Consider the following 17,609-nt stretch of genomic DNA (forward strand, 5'->3'; position numbering starts at 1 on the left):
TCCAGCAGATCACCCAACCCCCTAGAAAGGGGTAGCGTGTGGTACTCGTGGGTGTGTGGATTGTTCGACAATGCACAGAGCCAAGCACGTAGCCAGAATTAATCTACCGGGGGGCTCAGACGTTATCAGGGATGGCTTATAAACCAAGTTCATTTTTCTAAAGTTTAACAGTATTAAATGAAGGTAAATTACGTGTATCGGGGTCATTAAGTTAATGTAAAATACAAAATTTAAAGATATTAAAAAAAAACTAGTATTTGTATATCTTCTAAACATCTCGTGAAGTGTTTATTGACTGGTAGTTACTTAATGCACACTCTATACTATTTTTGATGACACAATTATTTATATCATACAAGTAAAAATTAACAATAATCACTTCAATCAGAGTGCCAACTATACATTCCACCCCCAGCCGACGCAATAAAACTCCCCTTGGTTCCCAAAACTTGGGATCTATTGACATTTGACGCAGATGTGGAAAGAATGTGGATGATGACGTCAAAGTCACATATTTATGGCAAACGAGAGGCTGCAACAGGAGCTGGGTAGATACAGATAAAGATGCTCCCCTCTGGAAGAAATTTCGAGAAAGTCTACAACTGGGATCCCGAAACTTTTTCATTTCACGGCGTCTTCAGGGTGTCCCACGAACGGCGCTACTGGGAATTAAGAGTGGCGTTACTTTGTAACCGAAACCTGTACATACATAATTCATACACCAAATGTTAGCCCTGTCCAAGTAGATATTTTTAAACATAGAAACAACATACGGGGTGCAGTGTTGTTCATGCAGTGTTGCCAAATGTAAGTGAAAGTGTAAATTTATTTTTCCACAAAGCATGGAAAATTGCATGTCAAACATTAGTACGGAAATTTGGACGTCAATTTCCACCTTGAGTAAGTGGACTATTTCGCCATCTATAGTTCAGAGAAGAAAACCGATCGTTTTCGCGTATAGCCAATCCTCAAATGCCTCGTAAAGGCGTACCGGTCCAAATGGGTGTTTTAAAAAAATTATGAGGTACAGTGGCAACACTGTTGATGTTTGAAGGCAACAAAAGGTGTGTTTAGTGATGGTCTATGACATGGAAATACTGGAAACAGGAAAAAAAGAAAATTTTCATTTTCTTTTTTTCCTGTTTCCAGTATTTCCATGTCATAGACCATCACTAAATTTTCATTTTCTTTAAGTAACTGTAACTAGTTACTTTTGTAATCAAGTAGCTGTAACTGTAACAGAGTTACTTCTTTTAACCCTCCATCATCCGCTTCCTAATTGCAGCACAAACGTCCCGCGCGCGGCACTCAGTACCGCCTCTTCAAAACCAACGTTATTTACTTGAATTATTGATGTAAATCGGGGTTGAATTACACTAGCACTTACTAGATATCAGGCAAAATGTACCTGAACGCAAACATATCGATTGCGGATATTTTTATCAGCTATTAAAAGAATAGTAAAAAGAAAATGAAAGAGTCTCATAGAATTACAAACTTAGACTCTTGAAGCAAATGCAGCAAAATATTATTCTAAAAGTAATTAAAACTTTGCCATATAATTAAGGCACTAAAAAAGAAACTCATCATTCACAAAATTATCCAAGTATTTTCCAAAAATGTCCACCGTATTTTTTCAAAATTTTTCAACTTATTTTTCAAAATCGAATTGAAATCGTACAACTTATATGGGCGTAGAAAGGAACTATTTGTGCCAAAACTCTCTGTCGAAGTCTTACTGACCTGCAGAAAAAAGCAATCAAATGTAGAAAACACACCTCGAAGCAAATCTCAATTTGTTTCTCGTACTCTTACGAGGTATACGTAAGAAAAGACATACTGACTCAAATATAAGGAACCGAATGTTGTCACTTTTCAAGACCATTATTTTGACAACTCTAACATTTCGTATGGGTACTGCAATGGTTTCTGCATACAAATAATTTGCAGAAAGAAGGCACTAATGTCTCTATGTTCTCGGGGGAATGGTGAAGATAAGTTACCTTGTGCTTTTGCGGCCATCATTTCGCTGGTAAAGAAGAAAACTCAAAATTTTAAGAAGGCGGCATCCAGTGCCGCCGCATGGGTTAAGCAGAAGTAACGTTTCAACAGTTACTTTTACAGTTACTTTATGAAACTTAAATTGTTATTGTGTCATAAATTGACGGTTTGGCTATTTTCGTCCTCTTCGTTATTCAGTAGAAAGCTGATTTTGGCATGCACAGTAGTAGCCTCAAGCGATACCCTATTCCTGGAATTGCCCAAGTGGCGAGCGCCAAGACATCACCCACTGAAGTGATGGTCAAGGACAACCTCCCCTTCCCTTCTCTCTGTCCATGGAATTTTTCTCAAAATAACATCACAACGAACGTGACTCGGATCTACACATCACTGCAGAACTTCTGTATTTGAATGAATACGCATTACTCCCCCCACTCCCCGTGAGAATATTATTTCATAGCGTCCAAGTTCTTGAACATTTCAAACACAGCGCGCTATGCAGCAGGGGTCTCGGGTTAGAATTCCGCCTGGGCAAGGTGTTCTTTGTGAGTAGCCCTTTATCAATTGTATCATATCATCACTAATCCTCGTCGCCATGGTTAGCCAAAAATGGTAGAAAAGCTACGTAAAATAACCCAATTCAATTAATGTGCACGTGAGAGAGTGAGAAACCAGTATGTTAGGTGGTATAAAATCACTATCTCACACTGTTTCCATACAGTTAGTAGAATTTCCTTCCTCCCAATTGAAATTTCTTATGTACAACACTGATAATATAAATATATGAAGACTTATATTATGTACCAGAGACACAAATAAAACAAATTTAAGTCTTCACATATTTCTTTATTGCAATTAGTGATTATTGATTGTGTGAGAATGAGTGAGAATGCTCTCTCCACACTTCTCATACCTGCCTGAAGTTCCTGTAGAGCCTTATCCTAGATAAAGATGTATGCCGTGTCCATAACGTGTCAAGAGTCCGTACTTCGACTCTGACCAACTTGTCCTCCGTTTTCCCGCGCCAAGTGTATCGAAGAAGTATCTGAATAAATCTGTGAGCGAATGAGAGCGTTGTCCTTCCGCACTTCGCATTTATACTCCTACCGGGCTAGAGGTTGTTACTCCTCCAGTCCTCTATCGGCGAGGCTACTTTCGTAACCTCCCGTATAACTTCAGTATTGTAGCCATATGAAATGCAGCGCATTCATTGGGATAACGTGGAGTCAATCGATGAAGGCGACAGGTTAATGAACAGAGTAAAGAGAAAAAAAAATAATATGCTGGCCAAGGCAGTAATATATTTTATTAAAAACATAAACTAAACGTAACGTTTCAACCTTCTAGCAAGGTCTTCTTCAGACTCTGTATCAAGTACAAATGTAACAAGATACAAAAACAGGGCATTATATATACACACAAACATTACTCCCTCCAGACTATTAGAAAGTTGTTCTGGAACTTTCTAGCAGGTGGCTTTCCCTTGTCAACTGTACTTTCACCTAAAAGGCTAAACATATTTACTTCCATATAGAATGTGGTTGGACTTTTTATCTCACGTTCTTTTTCCTTCATTTTTCTTCCTTCTCCTCTCCTCTATCTCTCTTGTCTTTTCCACTCTTTCTAACACCTTCTTCAATTCTTTATTTAACTTCAGTCCCCCCTTCCAGTTCATTGTGCCTTCTTCACCTTTCTTCTCTATTTCATTGGCCTCCTTCCATTGTCTCACTAGCATTCTCTTCTCCCTTCCTATCTCCCTTCCTATCTGCTTAGCCTCATCCCACTCTATGTCATGTCCTGTTTCTCTCTTGTGTTTAAATATTGCATTTCTCTCTCTGTTAAGTCGTACATCATCCCTATGTTGTTTCAACTGTCTTTCAGCCTCTTTTTCGTTTCTCCTATGTACACACTCTGACATTCTTCACATTTCACTTCGTAGATAACACTGTGTAACAAAGGTTTTCTTTCCTGGATGGTATGTAGTGACCATAATACCCCTTGGTACCCTGATGTAGGAGCACTAGTGCATTTGTTTATATCAGCCTCCATTTTCCCGCAAATGTGAAAAAAGGGATTTTTAAAATACGAAATTTCCCTCTTTCAAGGTGGCAACACTTCCCCTTGTGGAGTTGCAACATTGCGTGAAAATCCGTATCAGAAGCCGGTGGTACTATTGAGAGTGTGTTTGTGTGTTGTTATTCATTGTTGTTCTGGATGTTTGTCCGTTCCGAGAACTCTTGTATGAGTTCACACAGTGTTAATGTACTGCTCAGAAGCTACTGAAAGCTGAACTTGCAGCACAAAGATTTCAGTTTGTTGCTACGTGTGACTGTTAGATATTCCTGTTCGGATGGGACAAGAATCTCCGGTTCTGACATTATATGTGTTTGATGTATCTTTACTGTAAATCATGCCAAGAAGTTGTGTAAATAACCCAAACAAGTTCTGTTACATATGTGGAAGAGTGAGTGTTAAGTCCAATGTTAGGCACCTGACACCTGCTGTGAAAAAGGCTTATGAATTGTACTTTTTCTGCAAAGTCGGGGACCAGGGAAAAAAATGGGCTTCGCACGTGTGTTGTAAATCCTGTGCTGTGTACCTTCGGGGATGGTTGAACGGAACACACAAGGCGATGCTATTTGCCGTGCCAATGGTGTGGCATGAGCCACAAGACCACACCACAGACTGCTATTTTTGTTTAACAAACATTCGTGGAATAACAGCAAAAACAAATAAGTCAATCAACTATCCATGTGTACCTTCTGCTATTAGGCCTGTTCCACACTATAATGAGTTACAGACCTGTTCCTGTGCCACCAAATGCATTAACGTTGAGTGACTGTAATACTGAACGTGAATCCGAAAGTGAAGGAAGTGAAGATCCTGTGTATGTGGGAAACGCAAAGGAACCGCATATAATATGCCAAGCAGAACTAAATGATCTCGTGAGAGATCTGCAATTGTCCAAATCACAGGCTGAACTATTAGCTTCCAGACTACAAGGTTGGAACCTTTTGGGAAAGGACACGAAACTAACAATGTATCGCTGTCGTGGAAGTGATCTAGTGAATTTTTTCAGCTGCCAGGAAGGTTTGGTGTACTGTACAGATGTGTGTGGACTTACGCGTATGTCTGCATTAAACATTAAGTATGACATGAATCAATGGTGTTTATTTATGATTCTTCGAAATTCAGTCTTAAAGCTGTGTTATTACACAATGGCAATAGTCACCCTGCTATTCCAGTCGCCTATGCTGTAGGTATGAAAAAATCATACCAAAATATGAAACTCTTGCTTGACAGTGAAGTATTCGTACCATTCTCTTTCCATTACCACAATTGCTTCTCCTTTATCTGCCTGCTCTATCACCACATCACTTCTTGTCTTGAATTTCTTCATTCCTTCCTTTTCTTTTTGACTCAAATGATATACTTTTCCTAGTTTTCCCATTTCTTTCTTCACCATGGCTGCTGTTCTTCTTCTAATCTTGTCTCTTTCTGGTTTTTCTTTAATATGGAATGGTACGAGAGGAAGTTTGATGACCTACAAGAAAACGGATATGAGGAAATTTGTGGAACAGAAGGAGAACAAACTATAAAAGAAAGGGTCGTAAAAGACTGTAGGAGGAGAGGATTCAAGAAATGCATAAAGGAGACAGGAAGACTACCAAGTTTGAAAGGTTTTCCAAAGATACACAAAGAGGAGATAAAGTTAAGACCAGTAATGAACTGCAGAAACAATATTTTGGAACCCTTGGAATAGAAATTAAAGAAAGTTATTGAAGTGTTAGTAACACTGCAAGAAAGCAGAGCAGTTAAGAACAGTGATCAAGTAGTGGACCTCATAAAAGGACTTAAGTAAAATGAGATGAAGACGACAATGTTTAGCTTAGACGTGAAAAGTATGTTCCCGAGCATCAAGAGGAGACACGTTTTGGACATTATCAAAAAGAGAATGGGACAAGAAATTATTGGAGAATGGGATAGTGAAAGGGTAGTGAAGACGCTGGAAACCATTTCGAATAACGGTTACAGTATAATGGGAGATAAAATAATGTTAATGAGTGAAGGACTGAATATAGGTTCTAGCCTAAGCCCAGCATTGGCTGAATTGGATATGAATGAATTGGAAAAGAAATTCATAGAAAAAGGAGGTGACAAAGGAATTCTGTTTTGCAGATATGTGGACGATTGTTTTGGCATATGGAAGGAAATGAAGAGGCAGCTCGACATTTTCGCCAAAGAAATACAAGATGAAGAATGATAATATTATTGGAACTTGAAATAGAAGAAGAAGACAAGTTAAGCTACCTAGATACTTGTATATTGATGAAAAGGAAGAGAGGACAAAAAAATTGAAATTGAAATTGGCATCAGAAGAAGTGTGCAGCAGGGGTACTCTGCCACAAAAGAAGTGATGTAAGTGAGGTGACAAAAATAAATTTTATAAAGAATATGGAGGACAGAATCAAGAAAATATGCACGAACGAACGTGAAAAAGAAGGCAAAATAAATAGCCTATGGAAACAGGTGGAAAATAATGGCTATGAGAAGCAGGATAGACTGGGCATAAACAGAAGATGGAAGAAAAGTGACAGGGGAGAATTGGAAGAGAAATAAAAATAGAAAGAGAAAGAAAAAGAGAGAAGGTTTGGAATAAGGAGTATGGGGAAGACCACAGAAAAGATATGCAAAGTGCTTAGAAAAGCGGGCATTAAAACTTACAGGAAGGAAGGGAGAAGCATCTTAGGAATAGCGAAGAATTCAAACAAGAAAAAGGAAAACAGAGAAGAAGAAGAGGAAGGGATTATCTACGAAGTGAAATGTGAAGAATGTCAGAGTGTGTACATAGGAGAAACGAAAAAGAGGCTGAAAGACAGTTGAAACAACATAGGGATGATGTACGACTTAACAGAGAGAGAAATGCAATATTTAAACACAAGAGAGAAACAGGACATGACATAGAGTGGGATGAGGCTAAGCAGATAGGAAGGAAGATAGGAAGGGAGAAGAGAATGCTAGTGAGACAATGGAAGGAGGCCAAGGAAATAGAGAAGAAAGGTGAAGAAGACACAATGAACTGGAAGGAGGGACTGAAGTTAAACAAAGAATTGAAGATGGTGTTAGATAGAGTGGAAAGGACAAGAGAGAAAGAGGAGAGGAGAAGGAAGAAAAATGAAGGATAAAGAACGTGAGATAAAAAGTCCAACCACATTCTATATGGAAGTAAATATGTTTAGCCTTTTAGGTGAAAGTACAGTTGACAAGGGAAAGCCACCTGCTAAAAAGTTCCAGAACAACTTTCTAATAGTCTGGAGGGAGTAATGTTTGTGTGTATATATAATGCCCTGTTTTTGTATCTTGTTACATTTGTACTTGATACAGAGTCTGAAGAAGACTATGTTTATGTTTATGTTTTTAATATAATAAATTACTGCCTTGGTCAGAATATTTAGTTTTTCATATAATGGAAACAAGGCTTAATAGTGTCATAAGAGTGATGAGGGCATTAACTGAGCTTCTTCTCTAACTTCACTCATTACACCTCATCAATAAATTATTTGCAAGAAAATTTCTAGCAGAAAGTAACTGTATATGCAACTGTAACTTACTTACTTTTTAAAATGAGTAACTGTAACTGTAACTCTCTTACTTTTTTAATCAGTAACTGTAACTAGTTACTTTTTAAAAAGTAACTTTCCGAAGGCTGCAGAGACGCAATTGCAATGACTATCTTCAAAGGATTCGAACCCAGGACCCATAAGATTCAAACCCAGACAAGTACCCACAACACCCTATCAACTGAAAATTTACTACGCAACAATATATACACACTTAACCATTAACTTCAATATTTTCACAGACAATAATTGCTTCTTCCACCTATACCTTAACCCACTCTCCCACACCTATCCTTCGTGGAGCTTCCAGAATAGCTCTTTCTTATTGAAGTCATTTCAATATACCTCTTCCTCTCAACTATAACCACCCACTATTAATAAATCAAATGTTACATTATTTTCTGCATAACTTTCATATACAGTAAAACCTCGTTAAGCCGAACTGATGGGGGATAAGTTGACCGGTTTAACGAAAGTCCGGATTAACTGAAATAACCTAAAAGAACGGTAGAAAGTGCATTAAAATTCCGTTTATTTCAACAAAACACGTTCATTATGGTGTATTTATAGGGCATAGGCCTAAATACACTATTGGTGTATTTAAAGGGTATAGGCCTATACAGTGCAGTAAAATGTAAAACAATACTGTACATAAAATGCAGTACGTACATACGTGCATATGGGTATATTATGATGAGCAATATAACGAATGCGATTGTTGACTTCTAGCCACATTTAAAACCTTGCATCCTGTTTCGTTTTTTTATGCCTTTTGCCTGTCCGGATTAAGCGAAGTCCGGTTTATCGATGTCCGGATTAATGAGGTTTTATTGTATTCTAAATTATCTTTACATGAATTGATGCATTATACTTATATCATTCTTAACCATTTTATACTTATTTTAATATCTATTTGTAAACCTCGGTTGTCAAGTACTGCCGAACAGCCCTCGTACTTGGTACTTGAATCTGCACAAGACATAAGACACCTGTAGAATCAAGACACATTGTTAAATTTAAAAAATAAAGAAAACAGAAAAGAAAAACGGGGTAACCGACATTCATGTAAATGACGTACTGGTCTTTTTAGGCACCAAGACAAAAACGCATACTGTCTAATGTATGCGGATGGAGGCTGGGCATTCTACGGGGGTCCCGCACCCACACACAATTGTAATTCAACCTACACGTGTATCAATATAGACTATATAAAACACACTAATACTAACTTCTTTGACCCTCCATAGCTGCTTCCTACAGGACGGTATACACAATAAGATCTTTCAACTTCAAAAAATTACAATCGCGTGTCATCTTAAGGGGGCTTTTGCATTTACTACCACAGATTTACTCGAGTTCTTCATTGATTTTACTTTAAAAAAATTGATTTTTCAAAATTTCGGAGGTCTAGTTCTGTCAGCCCCCCCTTTGCGTACGCCAGTGGTGGTCATGAGGAATTTCCATATCCAAAAGTAGTTCTGTGGTTCGCCATACCGAGTGCAAAGATCGAAAAAGTTAATGTCTCTATCTTTAGAAAAATGGGGCACACCAGAGCGTTAAAAAGGTATTTTCCCCTATTTATCTTTAGTGCTGTTTCCTTGAATACCGAGAACATTTATGAAACATGTAATGTCAATTGTTGATCTTGCACAATAATAACAGTGTTACCAAATGGAAACAATGCGCATTCACAATGGAAATCTCGTGTGAGATTTATATTAACAGAACATAAAATATTTTTTGTGTATATTTAAAGTTACACATTTACTAATGCTTTGGTTTGAAAATAGCCTCATTTACAAATGATTCATGTAATAAAACATTATATAAATTAGTTCCAATTGAAAATTTGACGGATTCAAAGTTCTAGAAAAATCCAATTCTGTAGGTGAGCGCATATTGTCACCATGTGGTAAGAGGCTGTAATTCTAAAAATTTGGATTAGAAATTTCTAAAAAGCACAACAAATTGTTCACTTTCCCAAAGAAAAAAAGATAGGGAAAACCATGAAAAATCAACACCACCGTACGTTTTTATTCATATCTCAAAGGGTTAATGAAGAAATGTCTATTTTTCTACATTCTGACTGTGCGAAGCAATTATAACCATGTTATTCGCTTATAAATATCACTAAGATTTCTAATCTACTCACCACGTAATCTGACGCTGACTTTAGGACCACGGTTTGGTTTAGGAGGAACAGCCTCCTCTTCTAGGTGAGCAACGTGAACAGCTAATGCTAAAGTTACCAGCAACACAAGAGTCTGCATTGTTCCAACAGCTTCACCTTTTTTCTTTGTGAAGATGCTGACTCAACACCATCTGGGAGTTTTATAGACAGTTATCACGCAGGAGAGGAATAATCGGGAGATTATAATTCTTGTGCCTTTGTTGCACTGTCACAGTGCATCTATAAATCATGCACGTGCAAATCCATAAACTATTTCAATGTAATTCAATGATTAATATTCTCTTCTAAAACAAAACAAGTAGCATGACTGGATTACTCATACCCAACATGTAAACCTCCCTCACCCCCCCCCCCACACACACACACACAATTCCACCCAAAGTACACAGTTTTGCTAATATATCACGTACCTTAGAAAAGAAATGCCGACTTAATTCCTCTCTCTCTCTTTCTTTCTCTTATTTCAGTGACGTAGCGATTAATTCAGTGGAATATTTTTCCTACGTCACTGACAAAAGAAAAAATACAGTACCTGATATATATTTGAAAAAATCACACTTTTGGGTAAAGATTCTCCATTTTACATGTACAAGGGGCTATCAAAAAGTTTTGTCTGTTGAGGTATAATTTGTTTAATAATGGAAAGATTGAAACAATGAACATACATATAATTTGCCTGTAGTGTCCTCTACACAAAGTTGCCATCACGTTCGATGCATTTGTGCCAGCGTTTTAACCAGCCTTCAGAGCCATTTTGGAAAAATTCCACAGAACACTCCCTGCCCCGCAGAATAAAACTGTGAACATGCTTCGTGGCTATCTAATCTACACTTATATATATAAAACTTCAGTCAATGTTTAATTTCAATATTTGTCAATTCATTTTATTTATTTTGAACTCTTATAATAAACACACATGAAATTATCTCTATGCAGTACTCTGTAGATGTTGAAATTTTACGCATTTTTTTACTCTCTTCATGGAAGAAAGAAGTCACGAACGAAGCTCAAATTTTATCATTGAATTACATTATTGTTTGTAATCGTCTCCGTCATCAGCATCCGTACATGAGATGAAGTTTCTGAATGTCTCTATCACTCAGGTGTTCAATTTGTCCAATTTCAGCTCCAGCTTTCTGCAATTTGGGAAATTTAACACTAGTGAAACATAGTAAAACGTAGGTAACAATAAACTACATGTCAATAAAGAAAAAGTAATTCTACGGCTAATCACAACGATGACAGTGAATTGTGTTTTGATAACAATTTAATGAAGGGATAATCACAAAAGGTTACTTATGCTTAGTCCACGATTAGAACCCAGAACATTCGGCAGCTAGAACAAGAGTACTTAGATGAGTTACTACATCATTGAGGGGGCAAGTTACTAGGTTCTATCTCATTCTATAGATTATCTAGAACAACCGATCAATTATACAGGATGATTCAGAATTCCTATTACACACTTCTAGAGGTTGTAGAGTGGACTTAGTAGATCAAGTTTTCACAAGGAATCCATGTCCGGAAACGTACTATTTCGGTACTACACAGATGACAAGATCACATAATTTCACATCTCCCGCTTCACGGTAGGCAACCCACATTGACAGAGGGCGACGTCTTCGGTCACCTGATGTCATGTGTTCTGCTTCCAAGGTCCTCTGTTTACAATCCAGTGTGCTTCGACCTTCACGTCAGTTGCTATTCAGTCGTTGCGGAAGACTGTACAGTATGGTTCAATACACGTTTGCCGAGAACACCGACATGTTGTTAATCTACGGCGAAGCTGGACGTAGTGGTAGAGATGCGCAACGTCTGTATGCAGAACGGGAGATGTGAAATTATGTGATCTTGTCATCTGTGTAGTACCAAAACGATGCGTTTCCGGACATGGGTTATTTATCGAAACTTGATCTACTAAGTCCCTCTCTACAACCCCTAGAAGTGTGTAATAGGAATTCTGAATCACCCTGTATATGATTTTTTCCGGTCATTTGCCACATTTGTCTTTCGTAATTATCAACACACATCATATCAGGTACATGCATGACTGTAGCATACGTCACGCCACTAAACTCTAATTGAAACATGCTAAAGATGATACAGCTCATTTTATTTTCCTACGTCATTAAGATGTCTACAAGTATAATGTATGAATTACAAATGTTTTATCTGTTCTTAATTTGCCATCATTTTCCTTTAAAATTTGAAATGTTGTACCTTTCGTCAAAATTTATTTTAAAATCAACGCTGGATGCTTTAAAATATGCTAAAATATGGTATTGAATATCAAGAACTAAAGCCGTCACCCTATCCCTGACATGTTAACCACCTTTACTAAATAACTAGGCCTTCCCCAGTTTCTTGCTGCATACTACTGTTACTTAAGTCAAGAATGCAGGCAACATGATTATTCTAATAAAACATTCGAGCTTGTGAAGGAAGATCATTTTAAAGGCCGTTTCATTAAAATCTGTATTTTTGTTTGCAAGGGAAATTTTATCTCCTGGACTTGGCAATATTGTCATTTGTTTCACGAAACTACACAGCTTTCGAAACGTATGCCTTATCTGGTTTAGCAGATGCTGTCGCCTAAGGCTCTCACTTACCACACACATTATTGACCATCTATCTCTCTTATTTCGTTCGTTGATATAGGTTCGGCATGTTAGCTTTAAGGCTCTTACTATAAATAAATGATAAATAAACTTAATTGTTCTCGAGACTTGACCAGAAATATATTATTTATGCTAAGACCCTTTAGGGTTAACATCCCTAACCTAAAAACGAGAAAGAGAACATTTATCGTGACATCAATAGACGAAGGTGCTCAATACGATGTGCGATAAGGGAGATCCATCCCGCTTACAGCATCGTTCAACCTGAGTATCCCCATAACGTTATAGTCGAATTCTCCGGCATAGGTGGTGTTGGAGGGGAAAGCTTGACTCCACGCTTGGTAGCCATTTTGTAACTTTCACTTTTTAGAGGCAACGTTTCCTGAATAGATTATATAAAACTCAGTTATAGTTTAAAATTTAAGTGGTAAATATGTAGAAACCATTATGATGGTTGGTTGGAGTAGACCTTTTGCTTCCATACTGTGTGTCTGTGGCTCAGAGTGCGGTGAGTGACGTTCGAACTGACACCTGGCGGAAAAGTGGCAACTGTACTGCAAAACAGCAGCTCGTTTCAGAAATATTAGTAAGCACACGAAAGAGAAGGAGAAGAAATAATGGTGCGACTGCCGATCTGAGCACAACCTTGGATTGGTTAAGTGGATTGTTTCATGACAGGGTGCGAAATCCAGGGTGGTATACGGGGCTTCCCACCCAAGATTTTGTCCTGGAATATCCCCGCCACCAAACTTTGTGTTTTAACAACAAACAAACAATTAGTTTGGAAGTCCAATATACTTTACTGGAATAATATCGAAAACTTACACGAAGAACGGACAACAAAGTGTCTGATCTCTCAGGACACTGAACCCATCAATCCCCAGAACACAAAGTATATAAATATATTAATAAAAATGTAATAGCATTTAGATGTGATTTTTCGGTGGAGGCACATAGTGGTTTGGATCCCACTTTAAACTGTAGGTCCAGTCCCGATTAGCCTCACTGTGCACAAAGTGGACTTAAATCATCAAATCAATCAATAATCAATCAATCACAATGTGTTTTTTTTAAACTATTATCTTCTTAATGTCTCTTAATTTTTGCCTCTCCTAGTCACGCAAATCATTCTTCATGTTCATAGCATTAGTGGTATATTACCATTTTCAATTTGCAATCGAATTTTAAATTAAGGACAGTCGATATAATATATTGTATATAATTTGACTATTTAATATATATATATATATATATATATATATATATATATATATAGTGTGGGGGGTGTGTCTGCTCCTTTCCCCCGCCAATCTGCAGTGATTTTGCACCCTGTTTCATGAAGTTGTTGAGTTTTATTAATATAGCGATGGTGCTGCTGTCAAGTCACATGATTTAATTGTTTCTGATTACTTGAAAAGCAAAGTGATTGCAACGTGGCCTTCTCAGGTTGTTTGAGTGTGAAGGTCGTCAAATTCCACGTCAACAGACAGATATAATATTGAGATCATGAACGTGAGTGTCTAAACAGGTTGAAATTATGTGTGTTCCTTTATAAGTCTAATAAAAAAGGCACATCTCTTGTATTAAAAAAAACACACTTTATTGAAACACCCTTTATGTTCAAAAGTTGTTTTTTTAAACGGCTGTTGGGAATTAAATACGAACCAAAGATTGCTAGGATATCTTAACCAAACACAATATTTCATTTATCGTAATAACGGTTGAAATACTTACGATTGGCGTAATTGTAGGTTGTCCATTTTTGGAAAAGGCGTATTCGTCGTAATGCATTACGCTGCCGTAGTCATATTCGACTCCGAAGTTCGTAATTTGATTTGGTCCGTATTTGTCAAAAGCGTATTCATAGCCTGTCAAGAAAAAAAAACAACCTTAATATCAGATACGTGTGACTGTCAGCTTTTCTCACTGTGCAAATTAAGCTGTTTCCTTTGGGGAGATGCCCACTCAGGTTTCATTTTGGAAGGCACTTTTTGGGGGGGCTGTGTAAATATGCATATATTGTGTCGAACCTTAAAGTTCTGGGATCGAATCTGGGGTACGTGACACCATCGTTCGTACCTTAAAGTAATGAATGACACCCAAATATTACGCTTATACCTTCAAGACTGAAGTCGGCACATAGAATTGGAATAGGTCTTACCCGTTTCGTTATGAGAATAGGTAATGGCCTCTCGGGTACCTCGATCCTCGCTCCTCCACTCCTGTCACCAATTCTCGAACAGCTCCAAGCAAGAGATCCCGCTTGCTTCTCTCCCATACTATTTATCCTCCTTCTTCCTGCGTCATGCAGGCATTCACCTTAACCATTCCTCTCTCGCAATAAGGTGATCAGCCTATGTTTTAATAATCACCTTGCTCCACACATTCTTTCCTGAATTGAGGTAGCCGACTGTGTGTTTCTTTACGATGTTACCAATCAGCAAACAAAACCATCTTAGAACTTTGATTCTAACCTTAGTACAGGATGATATTTACACGTACTTTAGAAACACTATATTTACATCCCAAGAAACCCAAACGTATGCAGAAAAATATCTATCGCACTAATAACACCAAAAACTTGACCAAATTTCGTCAATCTAACGTACAAGTTTCTTGTGAACACTTTAATAGAGGTTAAATACCAGCATTATGCCATGAATACTTAAGTGGAAAAGAGCTGCTGATGTCTTGGTGAGGTGTGGTGAGGTTGGCCAGTCCCAGAATGGTCTCCGTCTTTAATCCACAAGGCTGCATACGTTTCGGCAGGTAAATCTTTGATGACTGGACCATTAATGGAAACTAATGGTTTTTCAATTGTGTTTGTTAAATAGATAAGAAATGGTATACTATATGCTTTCAATTCCATTTTCTTTGAGGGGGATAAAGACATCCCTGGCAGGGAAAAAAATATTCTCTTTTACCGGGATATTTTGTTTGCGAGGGGGAAATTCCCGGTATCACCCCCGCTAATTCGCACACTGGGTTTTCTACAGACATAATGTAAATGTTCAATTTCTGCACAGTGAAATATAAACCGACAGAGCTCTTGAATGTAGGTTATTTATTTTCTGGATATTTTGTAACATGTCCATGCCTTGTGCAAAATTTGCGTTGCAAGTGTAGATGTAAGATACTTATTGATATTCTCTTTATTTGTAGTTTTCCTGCATTTGTTGGTCAGTATATGTCTGCTTCATTTGCATGCACTTTTCTTTGTTTAAAATAAATAAATTTAAAGAAAGAAAAGTACAGTAGAGCATCGATTATCCGAATACCGATCAACCGAAACATCGGTTAACCGAAAACGTTCCAGTCGGCAAATTCAAATGTAGTTCCGCTAGCGGCCGCTAGTGCTGTGGCGCTGTTGCGCTTACCCCCTCCCTGCCAACCGGCGTACGTGACCAACCTCGCATCGTCAGTGAAATTTCTAATCTGTCGTCAGTGGCATCTGAGCCTTCGCTTGTGACAGATCGTGTTGTAGTTGTTATACAGTTCGCAATGGCGATTATCCGAAAAATCAGTTATCCGAACCCCCCCCTAGTTCCGAATTGTTTCGGATAATCGATGCTCTATTGTACTTGTAGGCCTGCGTATAAATTCGCACAAAAATAGCTCCACGGCGCAAACTCCAAATAACTTCGGGAATTAGGCGAGTCAAGAGTGACCTTGTAAATATTTTATGTATGGTCTCTTCTTGATAATATTTTGAAGACTAATAGCTATTCCTTTGCCTATGATACTGCTACATTTGCAGATTTTCTTCTCTGGATTGTTGAATTCAGTCTTCGAGGAAAGTCACTACCTGGTATTTACAGGACCAGACACAGGGAGGGGGCATTCGCCCCCTTACCGGGATCCTCAATGGTCAAATGGCTCGCCATATTGAGCAAAATCTTCTGTACTCTTAACTGCTTTCATACCAGGAAAGCTCATAACCCTCTAGAGCCCGTTAGAAACATTGGATTCCGGTGGAACTTGGTATACAAGGTGTCGAGTAACTGGTTGGATGATATCCACAAAGTCCTCTGTAAAAATCTCGTATATCTGCGGCGAATTTCCTTGCATGTATGTGCTAGTGAGCGTTAGTATTTTGAGATTGTATCGGGTACATATCCCAATTATTGGGCGTTCTTCCTGAAGACACCATTTTGTCTTCAAAATTGTAAAATATGCTCTTCAGGTCAATAAATACACATATGTTCTTCTATTTGATGCAGAGGTAACATGTTTTGCAGTAAATGCCTTTTTTCTACGAATGCCTGAAATTGGCACTGAATAATGATTTTGGTTCAGAAATAAGTATGTTTTTCAAGACGAAGAAATGAAGTATAATATTTGATTTGAGGCAACATCACCATTTTACCTGCATATATCGTGTTTCGTGTTTGCGGATCATTACATAACATCTCAGTAAATTTAATTGATTGATTGAAACTGAAATTTTAGGTGCGTCAGCACTTAGCTATTTTTCACCCTTCCACGGAGACCAGCCCCTTACCATAACTAAAATATAACTAATAAAACATAACTGTAATGTCCAGGAACTAAAATATTCTTACTTTGATTAAATGCTCATGCTGTAAAGGAGAACTCACCACACAGAAGGACAAAACTCAGGACAACCCTACGAGTACTATACTGGCCATAGGTTCAGATGCAAGAGTCTCGTTAGTCTGCAAAATGCAGCCCAGGGTGCATGGATGTGAGATTTACAATTGGGTGGAAGGGTCACTCCTTACACCCATCAGTAAATTTAATTGCAAGAAGACAACATATTTTACCCAATAATCTTCTTTTTTTTTGAGGACGACAGAAGAAATGTCTAAATGGATTTTAAGTACTGAGCGGGCCAATATAAACCGAGCCCAACCAAGTAATGAACATATGAACTGCAAGGCTATTTAATTGTATATTTTTATACAATTAGATCACAGACAGAAGCCTACTCACATGCATTCCTCCATCTCTACAGGTACTGCTGGAAATGTTGACCACCATGGTCCAGACACAGGGTAGTCCGATGATCATGTTCAGTGCGACTTGCTGTAACTCGTTCCGTTGGATGTCGGCGATGGCGTTGCGTATGTTCTCTTTCAGTGCATGAATAGTTAATGGATTGTTGTGGTACACCTTGTCCTTCAGGTTGCCCCAGAAATAAAAATCACAACTGGTTAG

General features: G+C 37.9%; 2 protein-coding genes across 2 annotated transcripts in view; both read right to left on the reverse strand.

Moving 5' to 3' along the window:
* Nucleotides 1–9,947, reverse strand: part of LOC145990230 (zinc metalloproteinase nas-7-like) — a 109,874-nt gene extending 99,927 nt beyond the window's left edge. Inside the window, exon 1 of the mRNA XM_083125904.1 lies at nucleotides 9,775–9,947. Within this exon, the coding sequence (XP_082982030.1) occupies nucleotides 9,775–9,892 (118 nt within the window). The 5' untranslated portion in view covers nucleotides 9,893–9,947. The remainder of the gene's footprint in view (nucleotides 1–9,774) is intronic.
* Nucleotides 9,948–10,578: 631 nt separating this feature from the next.
* The window catches only part of LOC145990231 (zinc metalloproteinase nas-13-like), an 88,428-nt gene continuing 81,397 nt past the window's right edge, over nucleotides 10,579–17,609 (reverse strand). Inside the window, exons 4-5 of the mRNA XM_083125905.1 lie at nucleotides 14,166–14,299; nucleotides 10,579–10,949 (exon numbers count right to left, since the gene is read on the reverse strand). Of these exons, the coding sequence (XP_082982031.1) occupies nucleotides 10,869–10,949; nucleotides 14,166–14,299 (215 nt within the window). The 3' untranslated portion in view covers nucleotides 10,579–10,868. The remainder of the gene's footprint in view (nucleotides 10,950–14,165; nucleotides 14,300–17,609) is intronic.

Source organism: Lepisma saccharinum, chromosome 7 (genome assembly GCF_977018435.1).
Source record: "Lepisma saccharinum chromosome 7, izLepSacc3.1, whole genome shotgun sequence".
NCBI classification, from domain to species: Eukaryota; Metazoa; Arthropoda; class Insecta; order Zygentoma; family Lepismatidae; genus Lepisma; species Lepisma saccharinum.